This window comes from Pongo pygmaeus, chromosome 9 (genome assembly GCF_028885625.2).
Source record: "Pongo pygmaeus isolate AG05252 chromosome 9, NHGRI_mPonPyg2-v2.0_pri, whole genome shotgun sequence".
In the NCBI taxonomy this organism is placed as follows: domain Eukaryota; kingdom Metazoa; phylum Chordata; class Mammalia; order Primates; family Hominidae; genus Pongo; species Pongo pygmaeus.
The window spans coordinates 6,389,454-6,411,865 of record NC_072382.2 but is presented as its reverse complement, the minus strand read 5'-3'; the positions used below and the strand labels follow the sequence as shown (position 1 = coordinate 6,411,865).

Sequence of the window (22,412 nt, the reverse complement as noted above, 5' to 3'; positions counted from 1 at the left end):
TGACATTAGAGACTGAATTTGAGTATAGCTAGAACTTCAGTGATCTTAATGTTTTATTCACGCTTCCTGATAAAACGTATTAAGTGGACTGCCAGGGGGCATTTAAAGGAAGGAAATTGTAAAATTTTAGTATTTGAAAGTGTGGTGCCTTTATAGTGGACCCTATGTTGGATAAGAATAGAATTGATGTTTTCAGAAGACAAAGGTAAGAATATGTATTTTTCTTCTTCACTCATTGATAGTGCTATTATGACATCTGTATTTACTTCTGAGCTACTGTTTAGGGTAGGATAAAAGCTAAGGTAGAGAGATGACAGTGCTTTTTTTCTTATGTTCATATAGAAAAATTTTAATGATTAACTAGAACTTTTTAATTCCCTGTGGTATAGTTCTGTGTGGCCCAAGACCCTGACCCAGTATGCTTTAATGGCAGCTATCATCACACCAAAAGAGAACATATGTGATTATCTGCTTTTTTTTTTTTCTTTTACAGGAGAGCTTGTTTCATATCCATATCCCACTTTATTCCTGCTAATCTGCCAATGCAGTAAATTGGAGGAAAACTGTTACCAGGATAACCTGTAATGGGCAAGGAGCCACAAAGAAGAAAACATTTCTTTTAATTTTTAAACTTGGTTTGAAAGGTAAGACCATAACGATTAGCAGGAGTTTCCTTCCATTAATGACATCAAGGAAAGCTATGGTTCTATTGTGAGACCCTGGAGTCTTAGCAAACCAGGTGGAGACCAGTCTCTCAGAGCTAGGTACAATATGGTTCTGTGGTACTGTGGTATTTTTAGGAAGTTAAATGACAGCCTCTTCAGTCTGCTTTGGTATATCTTAAATCTACAGAACTCAAGGGATTTTAAGTTTATAGGGGGTTATTGAGAGGGGCGCCAAAGACCAGCCAGGCCTGGTAAGCTGAAGGTAGTAGCAGGCAGAGGAAGACTCGCCGCCCAGGCCACTGCTTCCAGGGCACCAGGGCTCTCTCTGTGTGTTTCTTTTTGTTTTATACCAGCGAAAGGACGTTTGACTTCTGGTCAGCCACTTTTGTCTTTCTGAGTCCTAATCTCCATCACTTTAGAACTTTTTATTGAAGATTAGAGATTGAATTTGCATATTGGACTTTTGGCTCAGTTGGCATTTACTAGGAAGTGGCAGAAGTGGTGCAGTAGGTCCTTTTGGGGGACATGCAAACATAGTTAATCAAATTTCACTTGTCCCCATTGTATCTCTAGAAGGTAGACAAAAATCATTTAATCATCTACCTTCCTGAACTGGTGCTAGCTCTAAGACTTGAAATTTTAGTCACTTTTTACTTCGCTTTCTTTTTATCCTGATGAGCAGTGATTTACCAGGGCCTATTGGTTCTACTGTTGACTCTTGCAACTGTCTTTTTCTTTTTGTTTCCATGGCTGCAAAGCTAGGTCAGACTTTGTTGCCTGGAGAGATACTATGGTGGTGTTGCTGTGAGGGGTTTCTGCTTCTAACTGTCAGGTGGATGTTTCCTAGGCATCTGAAATACTAGTTTGCATATGATGTTTCCTCAGCCCCAGCCCCTGAAGAACAGTCCTACTCAACCCTTGCAGGTTCCCCTTACACTTAAACAGTGACATCCAATTCTTGCCCCCGATACTCAGATTCTCGTACACGACTTAGGATTTCCTCAGCTTTACCTCAATGTTCTTCCGGATGAATCCCATGTGGAGAATTCTCTGCAAGTATTCATTCCCCTTGTGGCCCCTTGTCTCATAGTTTTTTTGTTTGTTTGTTTTCTGAGATAGGGTCTCGCTCTGTTGCCCAGGCCAGAGTGCAGTGGTGCGATCTCGGCTCACTGCAACCTCCACCTCCCGGGTTCAAGCGATTCTCCTGTCTTGGCCTCCTGACTAGCTGGGATTACAGGCGTGCACCACCACGCCTGGCTAATTTTTGTATTTTTAGTAGAGATGGTGTCTCACTATGTCGGGCAGGCTGGTCTTGAACTTCTGGCCTCAAGTGATCCACCTGCCTAGGCCTCCCAAAGTGCTGGTATTACAGGCGTGAGCCACCGTGCCCGGCCTCATAGAGTTTTATTATTGTTCTTCGTATTTGAATTCACGTCTTCTGGGGCTCAGCTTTCTTCCTGCCTTTTTTGTCAAACCACCTTGGATTGTTCTAGTTCCCTTGTGATCACTCCTTTGTGAACTCTCAGAGCATCTCATTAAGTTATTTTAGAATTATTTTTTTCTCTTTAACTACATTTTAAGTATTTTGTGAGCAAACAGCTGTAACTTCTTTGTATCTTTAGTACTTTTCACAAAATATAGGTATCATTAATTGTTTGGTGGTAGGAGCTAAAATGTCAGAGGCATTTCTCAGGATAATATTTTTGAGACTTTCCCTCTCCTTGTTTATTTTTTCTTTGCTGATAGAGATTCTTAGCTTTGGCAGCTCGTGGAACAATTTCTTACCTTTAGTTATTCCTCCTCCTCCTCCTTTTACACATCTCTGCTCGTCAGCATGCTGTCCCACACTAGAGTGAACCCTTCAAAGTCTCCAGGAGTCCTAGAATCAATGCCAGGTGGTTATGAGGGTTCCTGGAGAGGAACAGCACTGTAGGTATAGGGCACTTTAGACCAGGGGCTGGCAAACAAAACATTTATTGCAAAGTCCAGTTAATAAATATTTTAGGTTTTATGGGCCAAGAGGCAAAAAAGAGGATTTTATGAAGGTATTTATATACCAAGAGACACAACAAATTTTTACAGGCTTTGTTATTGATGAGATTCATAATGTAATAATTTAGTTCAATTTTCTGTAATACAGCTCTCTCTTACTAGTGAGAAGACTGGAATTCTTTATTCTAGGGGGATAATATTTCACCTAATTGGTCTTTAAAGTCAGAGTTGCTCTCATCAAAATCTATTGCAAAGGTACATCTAATCTATTAATATTGATCTGCAGCAAGGTTTTACATTTTTCATCTTTGGAAATGTCTTTTTACACAGGTAGGTACTCCCACATTCTCTGTCAGTCCCCAAGCATATTACTTCAGTTAGTATATTCATTATTTGGAAGGCATATGTAGAATTCTCTTGGATTCTTCTCTTGATACTTACTTTTTAGCATGTCATTACATAGTAAATTAATCATTTCTAATTATAGTTTAGGCGATAGCTCCTTACTTGCACAACTGAATGGATTTTGAAATATAGAGATGTCCTTTGCCTTTGCGTCAAGGTCTGCAAAATGCTATGTAACTGTAGTTTCAGCTCAGAAAACATGTCCACTGCCAATCTGTATGAGAATGGAGAGCTCATCTCCTACAGGAAGTGTATGAAGAAGCAGCTTGACCTTCCTTATCAACCAGAGAAAGTTGTTTAAATGACGTTAATGTAGTAGATGATTCACATGTCAGCCATTGAGACTTCAGCAAAGGCAGATTTCTACAGCTATCCAGTGTTCAGTAATTGTCGTTCACAACTGTTCTTCTTGTTCAGAAAAATTTCAGTCTTTGCCCTGTGCTCAAAAAAATCACAATAAAACTTCACCACATCAAGCTGCTGTGTGATAGGGCAAGCCAGGATGATTAAGTCCATGAGTGAATGAAGTTTACTGTTGGTGCTACTGGTTCAGTAACAGGTGTTGGATTTCAAAAGTCTCCAGATGCCTGCTGGCGAATAATCGAAGAATAACTGTAAGCTTTAAACACCTTACATTTTTACAGGTTTTCTAAGTTTGTTGAACTAAGCCCTTTTCTGTTCTATACGCAACCAGAATCAGTTGTAGCATGTCTTATCAGATTGTACTGTAGGTTGTCTTTTCTCAACTTCTTTGAAAATATTCTGCCTGTAGTTCTTTCATGAAGACTGTTCATGGAGGCTAAAAAGTCAGAGGTGTATCACAAGGTTTATAGCAAAAAATAACAATTGTTCCATCTTTTTCATCTCTGAATTACTCACTTGGGACTGCTACCTTCATCACTTAGCTGTTTTCCCTTATTTCCACATTTCTAAATAATTTGCCTATATGTAGCTGTTTCTAATCTACTTGACTTCTAATTATGAAGAGGAGGTTTTAGTTCTTACATGGATAGCTCCTTCCCTCCTTCACCTTTTGGATAAAGTCAGTATTAAAGGTATGTGTATTTTGGTTAATTATTCCCGGAATCCCTAACAAAATTTGCAAAATTCGCTTCAGTGTGGTCAGATACATCCGGCAGTCAGCTGTGTCTCTTTCTTGGACTCACTTTTTCCAAACCCTTTGCCTCATGCCTTCCTCTGTACTGGTTGCGCTTGACCTTCCCGTAACTGCTGGTGTTTCTCCTCACCTTTCTTCTGGGAGTCGTCTATCTCTTGATGTCTCGTATTTCTGGTTTTATGTATTGTCGTGTTTTGGTGAAGAACATTCTGCAGTAGCTACCTGAGAAAGTGTGAATAGATCCGTCAGACCTTCCATGTCTGAAAATGTTGGTTTCAAGAATTGATCCTAAGTTATGGTCCTTTTTTTGTGTTGTTTTTGTGAGTCCCCCTCCTCCCCACCCACCACTAGAAGGTTTAGATACTTCATCTCTGCTACCATGGAGCTACACTCAGTACCTTGGGAGGATCTGTTGCACCACTCATTGTGATGGCCTGTGCAGGCCCTGAGGAGAGCCACATTTGTTAAGCTCTGGGAAAATTGCTTTCTTCTATTTCCTACCCATGCACCCCTGCCCCCCTCCCCCGACTTTTTTTTTTTCCTTGGCCAAGAGGTGGGTGATACATTATAATATGTTATTCTAAAACTTCTTTTATTTGAATATTGGACTTCCTAAATTGTTTAAGTTTTTTGTCTTTTCATGAATTTGTTGGCGTTCTTGGCTGTAGTTTCCTTTTTTTCTCCTTTGTCCTTTATTTTGTTGTGTTACTAGAGTTTCCAAAGCAGTGGAGAATGCGTGGGGTTCAACCCACTAAGCATCTGGAAGGTTACATAATCTTTTCTATTTTCTTACTGGAGCTCCATGTCAGCCCAAATGTAGCCATGTATTGTACGTTTTATATCCAATGGATTTTGAGATTTATAAAACAGCATGTTAATAATCATTTAGTACAACCTTTCTGTCCAGAACAGGAACTCCTTCTGTTCTTATAGAAAATCATTCAGGCTTTGCCAGGGCACCTCCAATTGAGGGGCCTCGCATGCAGCCACAGCCCTCATCTTTAGCAAGTTTTGCGTCTACTGCTTGTAGATAATTTGCACTTTTTACTTACTGGTTCTTATTTCATCCTTGGGTACAGTACAAGACAGGTCTTCTCTTCTAAGCTTTTAAATATATTCAAAGGTAGTTAGTTTATCCCTCCAGGTAGTGAGCCTTTCTGCTGCCCTGGCCATCTCTTTGGATGCCATGTGGTTGCCAGACTCTTTGTTTTCCTTCAGAACAGGATATGCTATTTCCTGGTGTGATGTGATGTGCTCAGGGCAGGCCACAGTGGGATTAGTTTCTCCTCTGGTCCTAGACATTATTTATCTGTTACTATATTCTGAGATTTCTTTGCTTATTAGTTACATCATAATATTAGAACTTTCTGTTGAACTTTTAATCAACTGAAATCTTTGGACTTTTTTGTTTCTTTTCTTCACTTCGGCAGTTTTCTTCTCCCTGGCCTTCTTCCTAACTTGTTTTTCAGTTTTTGTCTGAAAAGGACTTTATATTCATTCATGTTAAATAAATTTTTCTTGATTTGTTGTGTCAAACAGTGTGACTGCTGACTTACCCAGTATTAGCTCTTCCTCTTAGCTTTGTGTTTTCTGTGCATTTTGACAAGCCTGTGGCATCCTGTGAATCCATGCCATCAGAGCCCCTGGCCACAAGAGCTGAGCTCGTCCAGAGCTCTTCAGGCTGAATGCCCAGTTGTCATGTCTGGGAAGTGATTCTCTACCCTGTGCACAGAGACACATGGTTCCTCTTCGTGAACTTGTCCTGAGAGCCATTGGATTGCAAGGCTGACCTGCCGTTGCTGCCTTCTGCAAGCTAAGGCCACACACAGCTGGCTGGGCTGGGGTCATGCTCCTGATGACTGCTTCTTTGACTAGGAAAAGTGCACACTTTGGAGCTAGTCAGACCTGGGTTTGTGTCCCATTTCTGCTAGCATGTTTACTAGCTCTGGTCTTCAGTAGTAAGTCGTTTGACCTCTCAGAATTTTAGTTTTTTCCATCTGCAAAATGAGAACAAAACCTTGAAGGTATGCAGTATCTTGTATCTAAAAGCATGAAGCCCAGAGTCTGGCAGTATGGTAGGCACCTAATAATTGGTAGCTGCTGTTAATAATTATGTTTCCACCTTTATATAAAGTTGCAGTGTCCAGATAGTTAATGTGATTGTGGAATAGCTAGGAGAGATTGAAGATCGTTTTTCATAAGGAGCTATAAAGACCATTCTCTATTGAGCTTTTATTCCTGAGCAGTCTCAGTAGTCTATGAATCTATTTTAACTTTTCTTGCACAGTAGGTTGCATACTGTAAAACATTTACAAAAGAAAGAACTTCCTGAAGGTTATCAGTTTATTGCTGCTAGCCTGAAGCTGTTGAGATAGCCCTGAATACTTAAGGGTTATATACAGTCTGATCAAAGTTTGCTAGGGAAGGAAGATTGACGATAATAGCTAAAACTTTTAAACAAACGGGCTTTTGAAAGATTTTTTTGTGACCAAGTTGCCAATTCTGTCTTTCATTATAGAATTTGATAGTTCTTAATCTGAAGAATGCTTCTTTTTGACCATTTGCCAAAAGCATCTCAGTGTGCTCCTGAATTTCTACTTGATTAGGAAAGGCCATTTTCTTTGGGTAGCTTGTCTGTAAGATATTTGAATAATAAATGACCATTGTCACTTACCTCAAGTTGGGTGGTTATAAATGGCACATAACTGGATTTCACTTAATACAAACCTCACTGACTTGGATTTTCCAAGCTTTGCCTTCACCACATGTTAGTATAGAATTCCCTTTCTAGCCAAGCAGTTTCACCATTTTTCATTTGCTGAGGACCACCTTGTATCTCTTCAGTTTTGGAGACTTCGAAACTTTTTGTGTTGTTGCAAATAGCCATGCCGATCATAACCATGTTTCCTACTCTCCTCCAGTTACCTGTTGCTTCCTTTCTGATGTTTGACTCATTTGTTCGCTCTTGGAATCCTGCCCAGTTTCAGAGATTCCAAGAATCTTGGATGCTTCAGATGGGAAACCTTTCTAGGGCCCATGAGAATTTACTGATTTTACTTTGACTTAAATTTTTTTTTTTTAATTTTGAGACAGGGTCTTACTCTGTCAACCAGGCTGGAGTGCAGTGGCGTGATCTCTGCTTCCCAGGCTCAAGTGATCCTCCCACCTCAGCCTCCTGAGTAGCTAGGACTACAGGTGTGTACCACCATGCCCGACTGATTTTTTGTACTTTTGTGGTGGAGACAAGATCTCCCTTTGTTGCCTAGGCTGGTCTTGAACTCCTGGACTAAAGGGATCCACCTACCACTGTCCCCTCCAAAGTGCTGAGATTACAGATGTGAGCCACTGGGCCTGGCTAACGTTGACTTTTATCATACCATCTTACCTGTATTCACACACCCTCACCTCCAGCATGCACACGTGCATCTGGAACCAGCTGGGTGTTCCTTGCCTCTCCTCAGTTTCCTTCGTCTCTTAAGAAGAAGATGGCAAAAACTCGACTACCATTGTGCCATCCTCATTACTTGCCTTTCCCCACACAACCCCTCAGTCACACTTCAACGAAACTTGTTCTTAGTAGAAATAACCCATGCTTTGCATATACTTGGACTGAAGTTTTTGAAATTGTGGAAGATAGGCACAGAAATTCCTGTACTTTCAAAGTTTCATAATGAGAATTTGTAGAGGAACACGTTACTGTCGTTGCTTTAATTTGAACTAGTTGAGAAAAGTAAGGCTGGATTTTTTGGTTGGTGGTTGACTTTTTAAATAAAAAAGTGAAGTGAATGATAAGGTTGTACATCTTGTCTTTCTGTTAGCATCTTAGCAGTGTATTTGGAGTTAGTATGGGGTGTATATATAGACATTTGCCTTCTGAGGGTTGTGTATTTCCCAGACAGCTTAGAATTCTAAAGGCAAGTATAAATTTGTATCATTTGATACCAAAGTACAGCTCCAGAATGAAGAAAAAGTGGAAATTAGACTTGGAGGAGGCAGAATGCTGGTGACATTGGAGAAGTAATGGTCATTTGGTGTGAAATCTTGTAGCGGATACCTTGGCTTTGAACGTAGAGGCCATTGCAAGGCATCATCTTCTGCTCTGGTGGGCCCCTCTTCATTAGGCTCACCCCTCTCCAATCTGTCTTTCACATTGTTTACAGTGAACGCATTCACACTCTAGATCTGCTCTTGCAGACTCCAGTGTCTGTCTTAGCACGGTGGGCAGTCTCTACAGTGCCGCACCTCAGGCGTCTTACCTTCATCCCCTTCTTTCCTGTCCCATATTTAAGTCATATTCACACTTGGCCAGACCCAAAAGAGGTTTGTCCTCTTCCCTCTGTCTTCACCTTTGTAGGAAATACGAACTCTGTTGAGAGTGTACTAACCACAGCATCAGTGTCATCTCCATGTCACTTCCAATGTCTGCTTCTGTTCAGAATTGTTTCTGTATGTTATTAAATACTTTGTTTAATTTCTGCTGTAGATATTTTAATGCATACTTCCCTCAGTTAAAACTCACTGGATCTGTCTGCTTCTGCAGCAAGCCTGTACAGTGCCGTGCATTCACACACAGCCCTTTGTGATCTGGCCTTGTGTTGCCAACCTGATCTACCACCTACCCAAAGGCTCCTTCCTGTTGTCCTCAGGGCCTTCTCCCTGCCGTGACTCCTGAAGCTACTGCGTCTTCCTGTCCACTGCTTTCAGGGAGGCATCGCCTGGCCTGGAATATGTTATGCAGCTCCATTCATCACCTCCTAAATGCTCCCTGTATTTTGAGGCTCAACTTAGGCTTGACATATAATGAGGCATTTTTGGCCAGGTTGTCCTCCCTTGAGCTACCTTTCTGTGGAACAGGGTTGAAATGTATGCCTGCCTTTCTCTGTTTTCTCTGTTCTCAATTTTATTGTATTTTTCAAGGCTTTAGGGACCATCTGTCATATTACTCCTGTATTCCTTAGCATAATTCATATTAATACTTTAATACCTGTTGATTAATATAGCATATTAAATGGATTTGATTCCTTTATTCTCAAAGAAATGCTTGAAATATCAAAGCAGTTTCAAGTTGAAACTGGAAAAGATTCTGGAATACCTGGGTGGTAGAAAGCTGATTGCTTTTGACACCTTCTTTGGAAGAAGCAGTTGCGGAGATACAATAAAACTGGGTTTGAGTTTGTATTGCCCTCTTCTCTAAAGAAATATATTGACTCTAGTAGGCACCTGATATTTGATTTAATTTGTGTGTGTTGAGGGGGCTGCACCTTTATGAAATTGACACCTTTACTAAGAATGGAGAAACAGCTACTGCGTGAACTTTCTGTGTTTTGTGGTCTTTTTCCTTAGAAGTTAGTGAGAGCTGCTTTCAAAGACCAGCTGCTTTTACTCCTTTGTGTTCCATGTTTCTGCCCCTTCTTGTGAAAATTTCCCTGGGCATTGAGCTTTGCTGTCAGGGGGAAGAGTTTCTCATTAACTTACAACACTAAGAGATAACTTCTGTGGGAGTGACTCTGCTTTTTCCTGTTAATAGACACTTTCCTCCCTGGCCCCTTAGTGGCATGCAGCTTTCAGCATGCCTGGAAGCAGTCACCAAACCCTCCTGGAGCCCACAGTTTCACATTTGGATCTTGTCAGGCACTGTTCAACTAAGCTTCCTGCGTGCGTGAATCCAAGCCTAGAAGGAAGTCCTCAGCCTCCAGGTGTCTGGACACTGCATCAGTAGATGAGCCAGTATGAACAGCCTTGCCTCAGCTTGGTTGTTCAGTACATCCTGTTCCCCAGCCCGCTTATAAACTCGGCCAGAGGTTCGGTGTAAACGCGTCTGCTGCTTATGCAATAATCAAGGGACGCTGTGAGGTCTGTTTTCTTGAGGTTGAGTGAGAATTCTAGTCTTTTGTCCACACTAATCAAGTATCTTTGTTTCCCAACATTTTCGAGTGGCCTAGGCATTGTTCCTTCTTCTGAAAATATATTTTGAATTAGCTTATAAAATGAAATCAGTTCTCAGAGATACGTACCTGTTTGTGTGTGTGTGTGTGTGTGTGTGTGTTTCCAGATGGAGTCTCACTCTGTCGCCCAGGCTGGAGTGCAGTGGCACGATCTCGGCTCACTGCAACCTCTGCCGACCGGGTTCAAGCGATTCTCCTGCCTCAGCCTCCCGAGTAGCTGGGATACAGGCGCCTGCCACTGTGCCCGGCTAATTTTTGTATTTTTGTAGAGACGGAGTTTCACCATCTTGGCCAGGCTGGTCTTGAACTCCTGACCTCATGATCCACCCACCTCAGCTGCCCAAAGTGCTGGGGCGTGAGCCACCGTGCCCAGCCAGCATGCATCTGTTTTTAAATTTGGCTCCTTAAGTCTAAACCAGTGATGACCCACCTGTGCCTCTCTATGCAAGATCTAGCTCTTTGCATTATTTCAAGATGAAGGATTTGAAAACTTTCTTGTTATTGGTATAAATGTTTCTAGGTATTAGAGGCTACAAAACAGTTCCCGTTTTCTTGTCATCTACTTTTTTGAGTTGAAGAATATCTGCCCAAGTTGTTACATTTCAAGAATATACATGATTTCTCCTGTGTATTTCTATTTCAAAAGAGAGGAAAAACATGGCCTATAACCTCTTCTTACCTACCCCACATTGGCCCTTGTGTGGAAAACATCGTTAGTGATTGTAGCTGTGGAAGGAGATGGGGGCCATTTCAGTGCTGAGAGAGACTGAATCATAATGTCATTAGAGTGGGGCTGTCTAGTACAGCAGCCACTGGCCATGTGTGACTCTTGAGCATCTGAAATGTGACTGGTTGAAATTGAGAGGTACTGTGAGCATAAAATAAACATCAGATTTGGAAGACTTAGTACCAAAAGAAATAATATAGCCCTGTTGGATATATTCTGTTAAAGATACTTTTAAATTTAATGTAATTAGTTGTTTTTTACTTTTTTGATGTGGCTACTAGAACATTTAATGTGTGGCTCATAAGTTTATTTCTTATTTCTGTTAGACGAGTCTGACTTGGATGACAGATAGAGCTTGTGTAGTTCTAGTAGTTTTAATAGTGGTGAGAGAAGGGAGTGCTGAAGGGAGACTTGGGGTGTATAGGAATTAGAACTTGGGCAGTGTGTGCTTGCATGTCTTTGTATAAGATTGTGTGAAATTCATGTGTCAAATATTTTCTTCGTAGTGTTGTGTTAAATATATAGTATTAAAAGTCAATAACACATTTTGTTGTCTTAAGTCTTTCTTGTGTGTTTTCTTGGGCGGAAGCAGCTGCTTCTCCTATTTTTGTTCTGTTTGTGCTCCATATGTTTAGGTAGCGGCAGCTTCTACTAGAAATATCTTATGTGTGTTTATTGCCAGTCTGGCATATGATATCAGATATTCACTTCGGTGTTGCTATCTTGAGGATTCCAATGGGGCCAGTTATTAAAAGGTATAGACAGAGCTGGTTTCATGGGTGTGTGACCTGTGCAGTCTCACAGTGCTCAGAAACACTTGGATTAATGCTCTCCTGTTTGGGTTCTGTCTTGAAAGGCATCATAATCTTTGAATCTTTTTTGGAATCTCTGAACATTTTGTTCTGGGCCCAGCTAGTCCTGGGTACAGTTATTTCACAGTTGATGGTGTACAGTTGATTGTACTTAGCTACAAAGTTGCCAAATTTAAGCAGAGTGAGTTCATATGAATAGGAGATTTTGAATTCGAAATTCATTGACGATCTTGTCATCGCCACAGTTGACTGCTCATTTGTGGGTAGGATCACCAGTAGTTTCTCTCTTCAGGGTTCTAATAGTTTATCTTTTGTCATATTTATGGTATGTTATGTTCTGCCTCTGTCTTGTTGAATGAAAACCCATTGATACCAACTTTTTTAGAGGTAGTTTCTGAAATAACACAGTACCGTTTGCACTAGTATGCTTTTCCTGTGTTTTTCATGGCTGTATAGTTATTTTGAATATATGTATTTAAATTTGTGAAGATGTAGATTAAAACAATCCTCCATTTATGAATAACAAGCTGTCAGCAGTGGTTTAAAATCGGGCATCAGCAGCATCTGGGAACTAGAGATGCAGAATCTCAGGCCTGAGCCCTGTTTTATTGAGTCAGAATCTGAGACTGTGTTTTATTTATTTATTTATTTATTTATTTATTTAAATTTTAGGACAGGGTCTCACTCTTGTTCAGGCCGGTTTGCAGTGGTATGATCATAGTGGTATGATCATAGCCTCAACCTCCCAGGCTCAGGTGATTCTCCCACCTCAGTCTCCCGAGTAGCTGGGACTACAGGTGTGTGCCACCTGTTGCCCAGGCTGGTCTCAAACTCCTGGGCTCAAGCGATCTGCCCGTTTTGGCCTTCCAAAATGCTGGGATTACAGACGTGAGCCACCATGCCCAGCCAAGACTGCATTTTGACAAGGCCCTAGGCTATTCATTCCTGTGCCTATGAAAGTTTGGAAAGCTTTAAAGCTCACTGATTTCATTGTTGGATATATTCATTGCCCTAGTAGCTTCTATTTGCATGAGTGTGCATATGTTGGTGCCTGTATGTTCTAGCTGCTATTGTGGGTCTTTCTTATTGACTCTCTACAACCTGTTTTGCTAAGGATCCTGAGGCTTAGAGATGAAGTAGCTTTCCTGAGGCCTCAGGTCTAGCCAATAGTGGAGCTGGTGTTAGAATCCAGGTCTGTTAAGATTCTTAGTAGTCCTAGAAGAGGTTGAGAGGATTTGTATATTTGATGAAAACAAAGGGTTGTAGGTGGTTCACATAAATTATAATTGGACCCCTAATGAATATACTAGCATTCTACTAGCAGTGCTTTGGCAAATTTTACAGATAGACTGATGTTCTTGTTCTGCCTCTTATAAATAATTTAGCCACTTTACCAGTTCCTAGTTCCTGTGTCAGAGACAGGGTGGCACCTTTTTCAGAGAGTGTCACTGCTTGAATGCCTTGAATTCAAGGTACTTGGCCTCAGATTTTGAAAGGCTTTGATATCATGAAGGTTTTTAAATAATTTTAGAGGGTCATTAAGTAAAGCAGTTGATCTTCAATGAATAGATTTACTCAACAAATGGATCCTTTGATCCTATTTTGTGTATATAAGATGGCAGTTTTCACTTGTCTTACGTTATAGGAAGGTGGGGAATAGCAGACATTGTCCTCTGTGGCATCAAGTAACAAATGACTCCCCAGTGACCTGCTTTCTTAATCTTAGCCCTTTTGGAGAAAACTCCATTTTTAAACTACTTAATCCAACGTACAAAAAACTCTAGGATTTTGAAGAAAGATTAGAGGGTAGTTTGGCTTTACTAAACTCTTTGCCCCACTGACTGGTTTGTTGAAAGAAATTATCCCTAATTTTAAGCACAGTCATATACTGCGTATATGACAGTGCTCCCATAAGGTTATAATGGGGCTGAAAAATTCCTGTCACCTAATGACTGATACGAATGACTGATATGAATGAAAATTCCTGTTACCTAATGACTGATACGAATGATTAGTTTGGGGGGATTCTTTAAGGTGATTTTGCTACTTCAGCTAAACAACATCTTAACATGGTAGTGTCTGTTCAGATACACAAATACTTAGCATTGTGACAACTGCCTCTGTATTTCAGTACACAGTAACATGCTGTGCAGGTTTATAGCCTAGCAGCAATAGGCTATACCAGATAGCCCAGGTGTGTAGTAGGCTAGACTGTATAGGTTTGTGTAAGTCACTCTATGATGTTTGCACAACGACGAAGTCACCTGACGAAGGATTTCTCAGTCTGTATCCCTGTCGTTATTCGTTGTGTGACTGTGTAGTCTAGGTTGTGAATTTTAAAGGATATTTATGTTTACTAAAAACAAGTTGTTGAAGTTCTGACTTTTTGGTTTTTCTGTGTAGTTTAGAGTAGTTATATTTTTAAAAGGACTCCATTTTACCTCAGGGCTCTGGCCAGTTGAACTTTGTAACTGTTATTTCATACCTGGCTTCTTTCTATTTGAAAGAGTACACATAGAAGCGAAGGCCTAGCAGGGGTGACTAATTTACCAGTGCCATTTGTTTCCAGTCAGCTTGCTGTTTGGCTAAAAGGTAAAATACATAATTTTTGCATAAGGAATTAGCTGTGGATGTATTTTGGTTTTGAGTTTGTAGTATGTCCAATACAAAGAAAATTCACCATTAAAATGTATTTCAAGGTGTTCTTATTTGAAAAATGCTATTCTAACTCCAAATAGTGGGGAGCAGAAGGAATTAGCTGGCTGAGTGTTGTGGCTCAAACCTGTAATCCCAGCACTTTGAGAGGCGGAGGTGGTCGATTGCTTGAGTTTGAAACCATCCTGAGCAACATAGTGAGAACCTGTCTCTACAGAAGTACAAAAAAATTAGCCAGGTGTGGTGGCACGGGTCTGTAGTCTCAGCTACTCTGGAGGCTGAGGTGAGAGGATCACCTGAGTCCGGGAGGCAGAGGTTGTAGTGAGCCAGGATCATGCCACTGCACTCCAGCCTGGGTGACAGAGCAAGACCTTGTCTCAAAAAAAAAAAAGAGGAATTAATCACTTTACAACAGATAATTGCTAAAGAACTCCTTTTCTTGTGTTTAAATATCAAGTTTAAAATCAGTGTAGTAAATCCACAAAGTCATGGCTGGGGAATTGGAGGACCTGATTCATCAGTTAGGCCACGCTGCTGGAGCACACGGGCTCTGCTACAGGAAGGTTGCTTCTGGCTCACTGGAACAGCGTGGGCAGGAACTTACAGCAGTAGGTGGCTTTCTTCCTTGTAGTGATTTGGGGACCAAGGCACGTTCCATGTTTTGGTTCTACCATCCCTCAGGTTCTTTTGGTCTTCAGCATTCAGCCAGATACAGGTGAAGGACCATGGGAGGTTTGATGGTTCCTGGCACAATGGAGGAAACTCTGTCATGTGGCCACACCTACACGGTGAGTGCCCCAGGAAGGGGAGAATAGAGGCAGGTGACTGTCAGCACCTCACTGGGCAGGGCGCAAGGGCTGTGGGGTAGACGTTGGGTGGATTCAGGAGACTGCAGAAAGCAAAGTGGGTGTTAATGGGACTTTTATTTCCTGTGGAACAAAGGACACTACACTTTTCTGCAAAAGACCAGGTAGTAGATATTTTAGGCTTTGTGGGCCGCAGATGGCCTCTGTCATATATTCCTTTTTTTTCTTAAAACAACCCTTAAAAAATGTCAAAATCATTCATAGCTGGCAGGCTGTGAGCTGGATTTGGTTTGCCAACACCTTCTTATTTCATCACAACTAATTACCACTCTTCTTTAGAAATCCAGTGTTTAATGAGTTTCCTTTATAATAAGGTTGAGATTTGGGAAGTCAGTTTTTACTTGAGGCAAAAAAGTTGTATCTTGATTCATAATTCAGAAGTGTCATTTTATCTAGGTTTTAGGCATAGCTTCTCCCCTGATTGGTGAATGTATACCCTGTTTATTATTAGCTAAAAATAAGTGCTTGATGCCAGATTCACTTTTTTTCTGATTTATTTCTTAGTATTTTTCATACTTTGCCTTTAATACTAAGTGTGGGGAAGAGTAGTAAAAATATATTTTTAAAAAAAGGTTTTATGATTTTTAAGAACATAGAGGTGCATGAGCTGTATTACTTCACCGGAAGCATGGTGGGTGGCACTGGCGTTGTTATTCCGTGCCCTCAGACAGCGACCCACTTCTCTTCCTTTGTGGGAATGAATGGAAACCCAACTTTTTCCCTCTTCCATTGAAGTTATCTTTTGGTATACTTTTGTCTTTTTTTCTACTTGTTAGTTGTATTAGTATCAAATGGCATAATAAAGTTACTCTGTTTACCATTTCCCACTCATCTGAAAATCACAAAAAGCATTTATTTCTAAGGTTTATATCCACTGACCTTTTCCCCAAAGTTATTTTCCTGTTACTTGTATGTCATCTTTGCCCTTATTTCTTTAATATTTGTATTAGAAGTAGCTTGCTCTTGTTTCCTTCACTGGCAAATGTGTTACATTGCCCACTGGGTGGCTTCTGCGGATGCCCCTACCCACCCCTCGTCTGGAGCAGAGAAGTCCTGTTAGCCTAGGAGCATAGTGGCTGCTGTCAGTGCGAGGAGTTGTGCTTCTCTAGCATGGTCTGTGATGTCATCTGGACATAATTATTAGACTAATCCAATAGAGGAACAAGACAGCTCTGCCTCCGACTGTGAGCCACCGCTTTGTGTCGTCCCACAGAGCTTTGTGCTGAACATCCGTCCTCCACATCAACTCCTCCTGTAAGATGTTGTGTCCAGGTGGATCATCACAGTGGCTGCCATCCTTAAATATGTCTTGGTCCTGTTGCTGCTAATTGATGTGAGCTTGTCGCCATGTGTCCTTTAAAGCATTTAAAGTTTTTTTTAGAAACAAGGAAGACTTTTATAACACCCTTCACATTTTATAATATTCCTATTTAAAACTTGTTCCTTAAGGAGCTTTTGGAAGCTTCTTTAAAACTCTGCTTGGCCGGGCACGGTAACTCATGCCTGTAATCCCAGCATTTGGGGAGGCTGAGGCAGGTGGATCACTTGAGGTTAGGAGTTTAGACCAGCTTGGCCAACATTGTGAAACCCCGTCTCTACTAAAAATACAAAAAAAAAATTCAGCCGGGTGTGATGGCATGCTGTAATCCTAGCTTCTTGGGAGGCTGAGGTAGGGATTACTTGAACCTGGGAGGCAGAGGTTGCAGTGAGCTGAGATCATGCCACTGCACTCCAGCCTGAGTGACAGAGCAAGACTCTGTCTCGCAAAAAACAAACAAAAAACTCTGCCTATATTTTAAATTATATGCTCATATACTAAAGAGTAAATGTTGAGTGATCTCACTGCCTATCCTGTGAAGTGGATCTACTTTTTACAGAGCCTTGAGTAACCATGGTACAGAGCTTGTTTTCCTTCTTTTATTCCTGGATTGATCAGTGTTTATACTAGCAGTGTAAATGATTTTGCCCTCTATGATCTCTATTTAAAAAAAATTTTTTTTGAGGCAGATGTTCATAAAAGCATAAAATCAGGATATATTCCTGTCTGATCTCCTAAAGTGGGTGGGTTTTTTTTGTTTTGTTTTTTTCTTTGTTTTTTGTTTTTTTGTGGAAACAGGGTCCTCACCCTCTTGCCCTGCTGGAGTATAGTAGCACAATCATGGCTTACAACAGCCTCAGCCTCCTTAGTAGCTGGTACTACAGGAGTGTGCCACAATGCCTGGCTAATTTTTTGAATTTTTTTTTTTTCTTATAAAGATGAGGTCTCACTATGTTGGGTAGGCCGTTCTTGAACTCCTGACCTCAAGTGATCCTCCCGCCTTGTGCCTGCCAAAGTGCCGGGATTACAGGTGTGAGCCACTGTGTGCCTGGCCCAAATGCATACTTCTAAAAATGTGTGCTATACATGGATTACCATCCTTTGCAGCCTCCTTCCTTTTACCTAGGCTCTTGTAAATAGCATGTGGATATTCATGCTTTTTTGGAGATAATGATAATGGGACACCTGACTAAGTGGGTAGTGAAGCTCCAACTTATACGTAGGTTTTCGTTTGGGGGTTGCAGAGAGTCAGTGTGTGTTAACAAACTCTGGTTTAGGAATTCTGCAGTGAGCATATAGACAGATAGGAAAGGTCTTTGAATGGTCTCTGCTGAGGTCTTTTCCTGTGATGCTATCATCCTGTCATGTATCTCAGAAGTGGCATTTGAGATCATCCCGTCATGAATGGCAGCCTTTAGATGATGTCGTGAGCCCTCTGTTGTATGTTTCCATTTGTAACAAATAAGTACTTTTTTTAGCTGTATAATTTGAAGTAACAAACTCTTTTCCTGTTGAGGAAGGATGGGCGTGAAGCTGAGGAATGAATATGTATGTGGCGTAGTGATTAGGTTTCATTGTCATGTTTTCCTAGTGAACAGAGGAGAGTCAGTTTCTCTAACTCCTCAAGAATTAGTTTTCAGTTTTTAGTAGTATATTAAGAATGGCACAGATTTTACCAGTTTATTGCTTCAGGCTTTTGACTATGAAAGTACCGGTTTGCAGTGATCATTTAGTTCTTTAGTCTTCTGAAGCCTTCTAGATATTTAGGCCTCACTGCTTATCACTTGTTGCTGAAGATACTCTGTTCTTTACCCTTAAGAAAAGGGTGACTTTTCTCCTTTCCCAGCATCACTTCTTAACAAAGTATGGATGAATTACTTTTGCAGGTTAAAATCATCCCAAGTTTTAGCTTTGAGCATTTTCAAGTCAAAATTTTTTATCTATTAAAATATTTTCTTTTCTGAGAAGGAAAAAATCCTGCCAGTAACGCATTAAAAAGTATTTTATAGGTTCAGTGTGAAGCTTATTTAACTTATGTGAGCCAAGTTGGCATTTTAGATTGTAAAACTGAACTGAAATATGAATTATGGAACATTAATTTGTAAAGTTGAAATTTTATGAAATACTTTCTGCATTTTGTTTAGACCAGCATGTTTTGGAAATTTGATCTTCACTCATCATCCCACATAGACACACTTCTAGAAAGAGAAGATGTAACACTGAAGGAGTTAATGGATGAGGAAGATGTTTTACAGGAATGTAAAGCTCAGAACCGCAAACTTATAGAGTTTCTGTTAAAAGCAGAATGTCTCGAAGATTTAGTCTCATTCATTATAGAAGAACCACCTCAAGACATGGATGAAAAGATCAGATACAAGTAAGACAATTCAATCTTCTCTCTAGAGTGGGACTAAAGTGAACTGGGGGTAGAATATACAGCTCTTGTTCAAGGATTCTCCAGTGTGACTGTTGCCATTTACAGAAGGGTAAGATAGTCAAGAATGACAGGCTCGGTGGAGCGCAAAATCTATTCTGGCAGTAAGTCCAGGGAATCACAAGAGTTTAAAAATGAGCGTTCTGAATTTCATTCAAAGGTTTTCTGGAAAGGCAGCGTGCTTTGTAAACAATGGTGACAAATTTCTCAAAATAGTAAGATGATTAAAATATTTACTTTACAAATAGGAAGATGGACATTATGTGACTATGCAAAATCGCACAGCAGATCTAAGTCAGAGCTTGGGGTTATGAAGAGCATTGCTTATACAATAAATTCTGACCTTTTATTAGCTGAAAGGAATGGGTATTAGTGAACATCAGCGTAGCTGGTCACACCATGGGTAACTACAGTGGATTTTGTCTGCTAGTTTAATCTGCTTACAAAGAGAACGACAGTACAGTAAGAATCCTTCATTACCATCACTATAACACTTTTTCTGCAAACCCCTGGAAACTCTCCATAGGTATGTAAAGTATTGGGGTTTCAGTTAATTATTTCTCCATATCCAACTCTATTGAAATATTTGGCTCTTTTCCCCCCAGAAAATAGAGCAACTTCAGAAACAAAAATTGATGCATTACATAAACTTAATGGAACAGGAAGAATTAGGCTTTTAGTAGTGTCTCTCTTGCCATTTGTCCCTCAGTTTACCTTTCTTTTCAGACATCTTTTCCTTTCTTCTTGGGGAGAAATGTGCTGTTAGGGAAATAATACTTGTTAATGCTTTCAAGTTGCTAGTGGCTTAGGTCTTCAAAGATGTCGTGTTCTCTGCCAACCATTAACATTGACACCTTGCATTTAGTGAAAGCCTTCACTCAGAGATTAGTGTCTTAATAAAAGAGGAGGAAAGGCTGGGCGCGGTAGCTCATGCCTGTAATCCCAGCACTGTGGGAAGCTGAGGTGGGTGGATCACCTGAGGTTAGTAGTTCGAGACCAACCTGGCCAACATGGTAAAACCCCGAGTCTACTAAAAATACAAAAATTAGCTGGGCCTGGTGGCAGGCGCCTGTAATCCCAGCTACACGGGAGGCTGAGGCAGGAGAATCACTTGAGCCCGGGAGGCTGTGGCAGAACTACTAGTGTCCTGTCATCCCCCAAATGATAGACACTTTGCTACTTGGAATTCCCTTCACAGTGAACTAGCATGTGGGTGGTGCTACTTGAATTGGGGCTTATCCCTGTTGGAGGAGTGTGGTGTATGCATCAGAGAGCACAGGTTTTGGATCAGCCTCCTCAGAAGAGTATGACCCTCTTCTCTTGCAATCTCTGAGAGCTTGGGCAGGGAGCTTACCCTTCTTGGGTCTGTTTCCCCATATGCTGAGTGAGGCTAGTAATGTTTTAATCATTGAAGAGTAGGCATGCCTTCTATGAAGGGATTACTTTCAACAAAAGAAGTAGTGCGCGCCCCCCCGCCATTATAACAGTGTGGCACTTGTATTATATTGCTTTGTCAGTGTTTTTGCCTTTGAGGTTGCAAGAGCAAATGCACCTCCCCTGGACACAGCCTTCTGCACCGTACCATTTTGAAGGAGCTCCACTTGAGTTGGATAGGGCAGTACTCTGCCATGCTTCTGACCTGAGCAGAGTCACCACCTGTGTGTAACATATCTTGGATGATGCCACAGCTAGATTAGCATAGAGGGGTTTTTCAGCTGGGATCTGAAAGTGTTTTAGGGTTATGGTTGACTACAGTCATTTAAGAAAGTTTAGACTGGGATTGTGTAGTTTTGGGATGATGGAGTAATTGCTGTATTGGGGTAAACCAGACTAAAAAGTCCCCCAGTAGTTTTTCAGATAAGACCTCTGGAGAAAAATGAAGCATGACGAGACAGGGACTGCTGAAGGTGGTGGGGTGGGCAGAGGAGCTCAGGGAAGGCCCAATTAAGATGGTGCCATCTGGTCAGAGCCATGCAGGAATTAAGGGAGTTGCCAAGTGGGCACTTACAACCAGGAACATCCAGGCAGGGGGAGCAGCAAGTGTGGAAGCCCTAATGTGCTCGTGTGCTTGGTGTACCCCAAGAACATCTGGGCAGCCAGAGAAGGGGCAGCATTGTGAATGAGGGAAAATGGAAGGAGGGAGGATTGGGGTGAAGGTGGAGCACCTCTGGAGACAGGCCATGCAGGGCCTGGTAGGCTCAGCCAGGATGCTTGCTATACTTGGGACGAGATGGGAAGCCACCAGAGGGTTTTGAGCAAGTATGTGCCTGTCGGAGAACCTGCCCTGATATTCACGTAGGTTCTTTTCTATTTTCCCTAAGCGTCGACCGGCTTGAGAAATAAAGGGACAGAATTCAAAAGAGAGAAATTTTAAAGCTGAGCGTCCGGGGGAGACATCACATGTCAGTAGGTTCCGTGATGCCCCACAAGCCACAAAACCCAGCAAGTTTTTATTAGAAGTTTTCAAAAGGGGAGGGAGTGTGCGAATAGGTGTGGGTGACAGACATGAAGTACTTAACAGGGTAATAGAATATCACAAGGCAAGTGGAGGCAGGGCGAGAACGCAGGACCACAGGACCGAGGCGAAATTAAAATTGCTAATGAAGTTTTGGGCACCACTGTCATTGATAACATCTTATCAGGAGACAGGGTTTTGAGATCAACCGGTCTGACCAAAATTTATTAGGTGGGAATTTCCTCTTCCTAATAAGCCTGGGAGCGCTATGGGAGACTGGAGTCTATCTCACCTCTGCAGTCTCGACCATAAGAGACGACCACACCCAGGGGGGCCAGTTTAGAGACCTACCCGCAGGTGCGCATTCTCTTTCTCAGGGACGTTCCATGCTGAGAAAAAGAATTCAGCGATATTTCTCCCATTTGCTTGTGAAAGAAGAGAAATATGGCTCTGTTCCACCCGGCTCACCGGTGGTCAGAGTTTAAGGTTATCTCTCTTATTCCCTGAACAATTGCTGTTACCCTGTTCTTTTTTTAAGATGCTCAGATTTCATATTGCTTAAACACACATGCTGTACAATTTGTGCAGTTAACCCAATTATCACATGGTCCTGAAGCGACATACATCCTCCTCAACTGACAGGATTAAGAGATTAAAGTAAAGACAGGCATAGGAAAGCACAAGGGTATTGATTGGGAAAGTGATAAGTGTCCATGAAATCTTTACAATTTATGTTTAGAGATTGCAGTAAAGACAGGCCTAAAAAATCACAAAAGTATGAATTTGGGGAACTAATAAATGTCCATGAAATCTTCACAATCTACGTTCTTCTGCCGTGGCTTCAGCTGGTCCCTCTGTTTGGGGTCCCTGACTTCCTGCAACCTGTGCCATAGTCTGACTTTGTTCCTTAGGAGTGCTCTGCCTGCTCTGTGGTTAGGGACTGTAGGAGGACAGAAGTGGAAGTACAGTTGGCTGCAGTGATCAGCAGAGAAAAACAAGATCTTAGTGGACCTGATTGGTG

General features: G+C 41.3%; 1 protein-coding gene across 50 annotated transcripts in view; it reads left to right on the top strand.

Annotated features, from left to right (window-relative positions):
• PPP6R3 (protein phosphatase 6 regulatory subunit 3) overlaps positions 1 to 22,412 on the top strand; it is a 153,366-nt gene that overhangs the window by 56,919 nt on the left and 74,035 nt on the right. For all 50 annotated transcript variants that reach the window (XM_063670799.1, XM_063670808.1, XM_054439251.2 and 47 more), the window contains 2 exons: positions 494 to 644; positions 18,647 to 18,879. In XM_063670799.1, coding sequence (XP_063526869.1) covers positions 18,653 to 18,879 — 227 coding nt within the window. In that variant the 5' untranslated portion in view covers positions 494 to 644; positions 18,647 to 18,652. The remainder of the gene's footprint in view (positions 1 to 493; positions 645 to 18,646; positions 18,880 to 22,412) is intronic.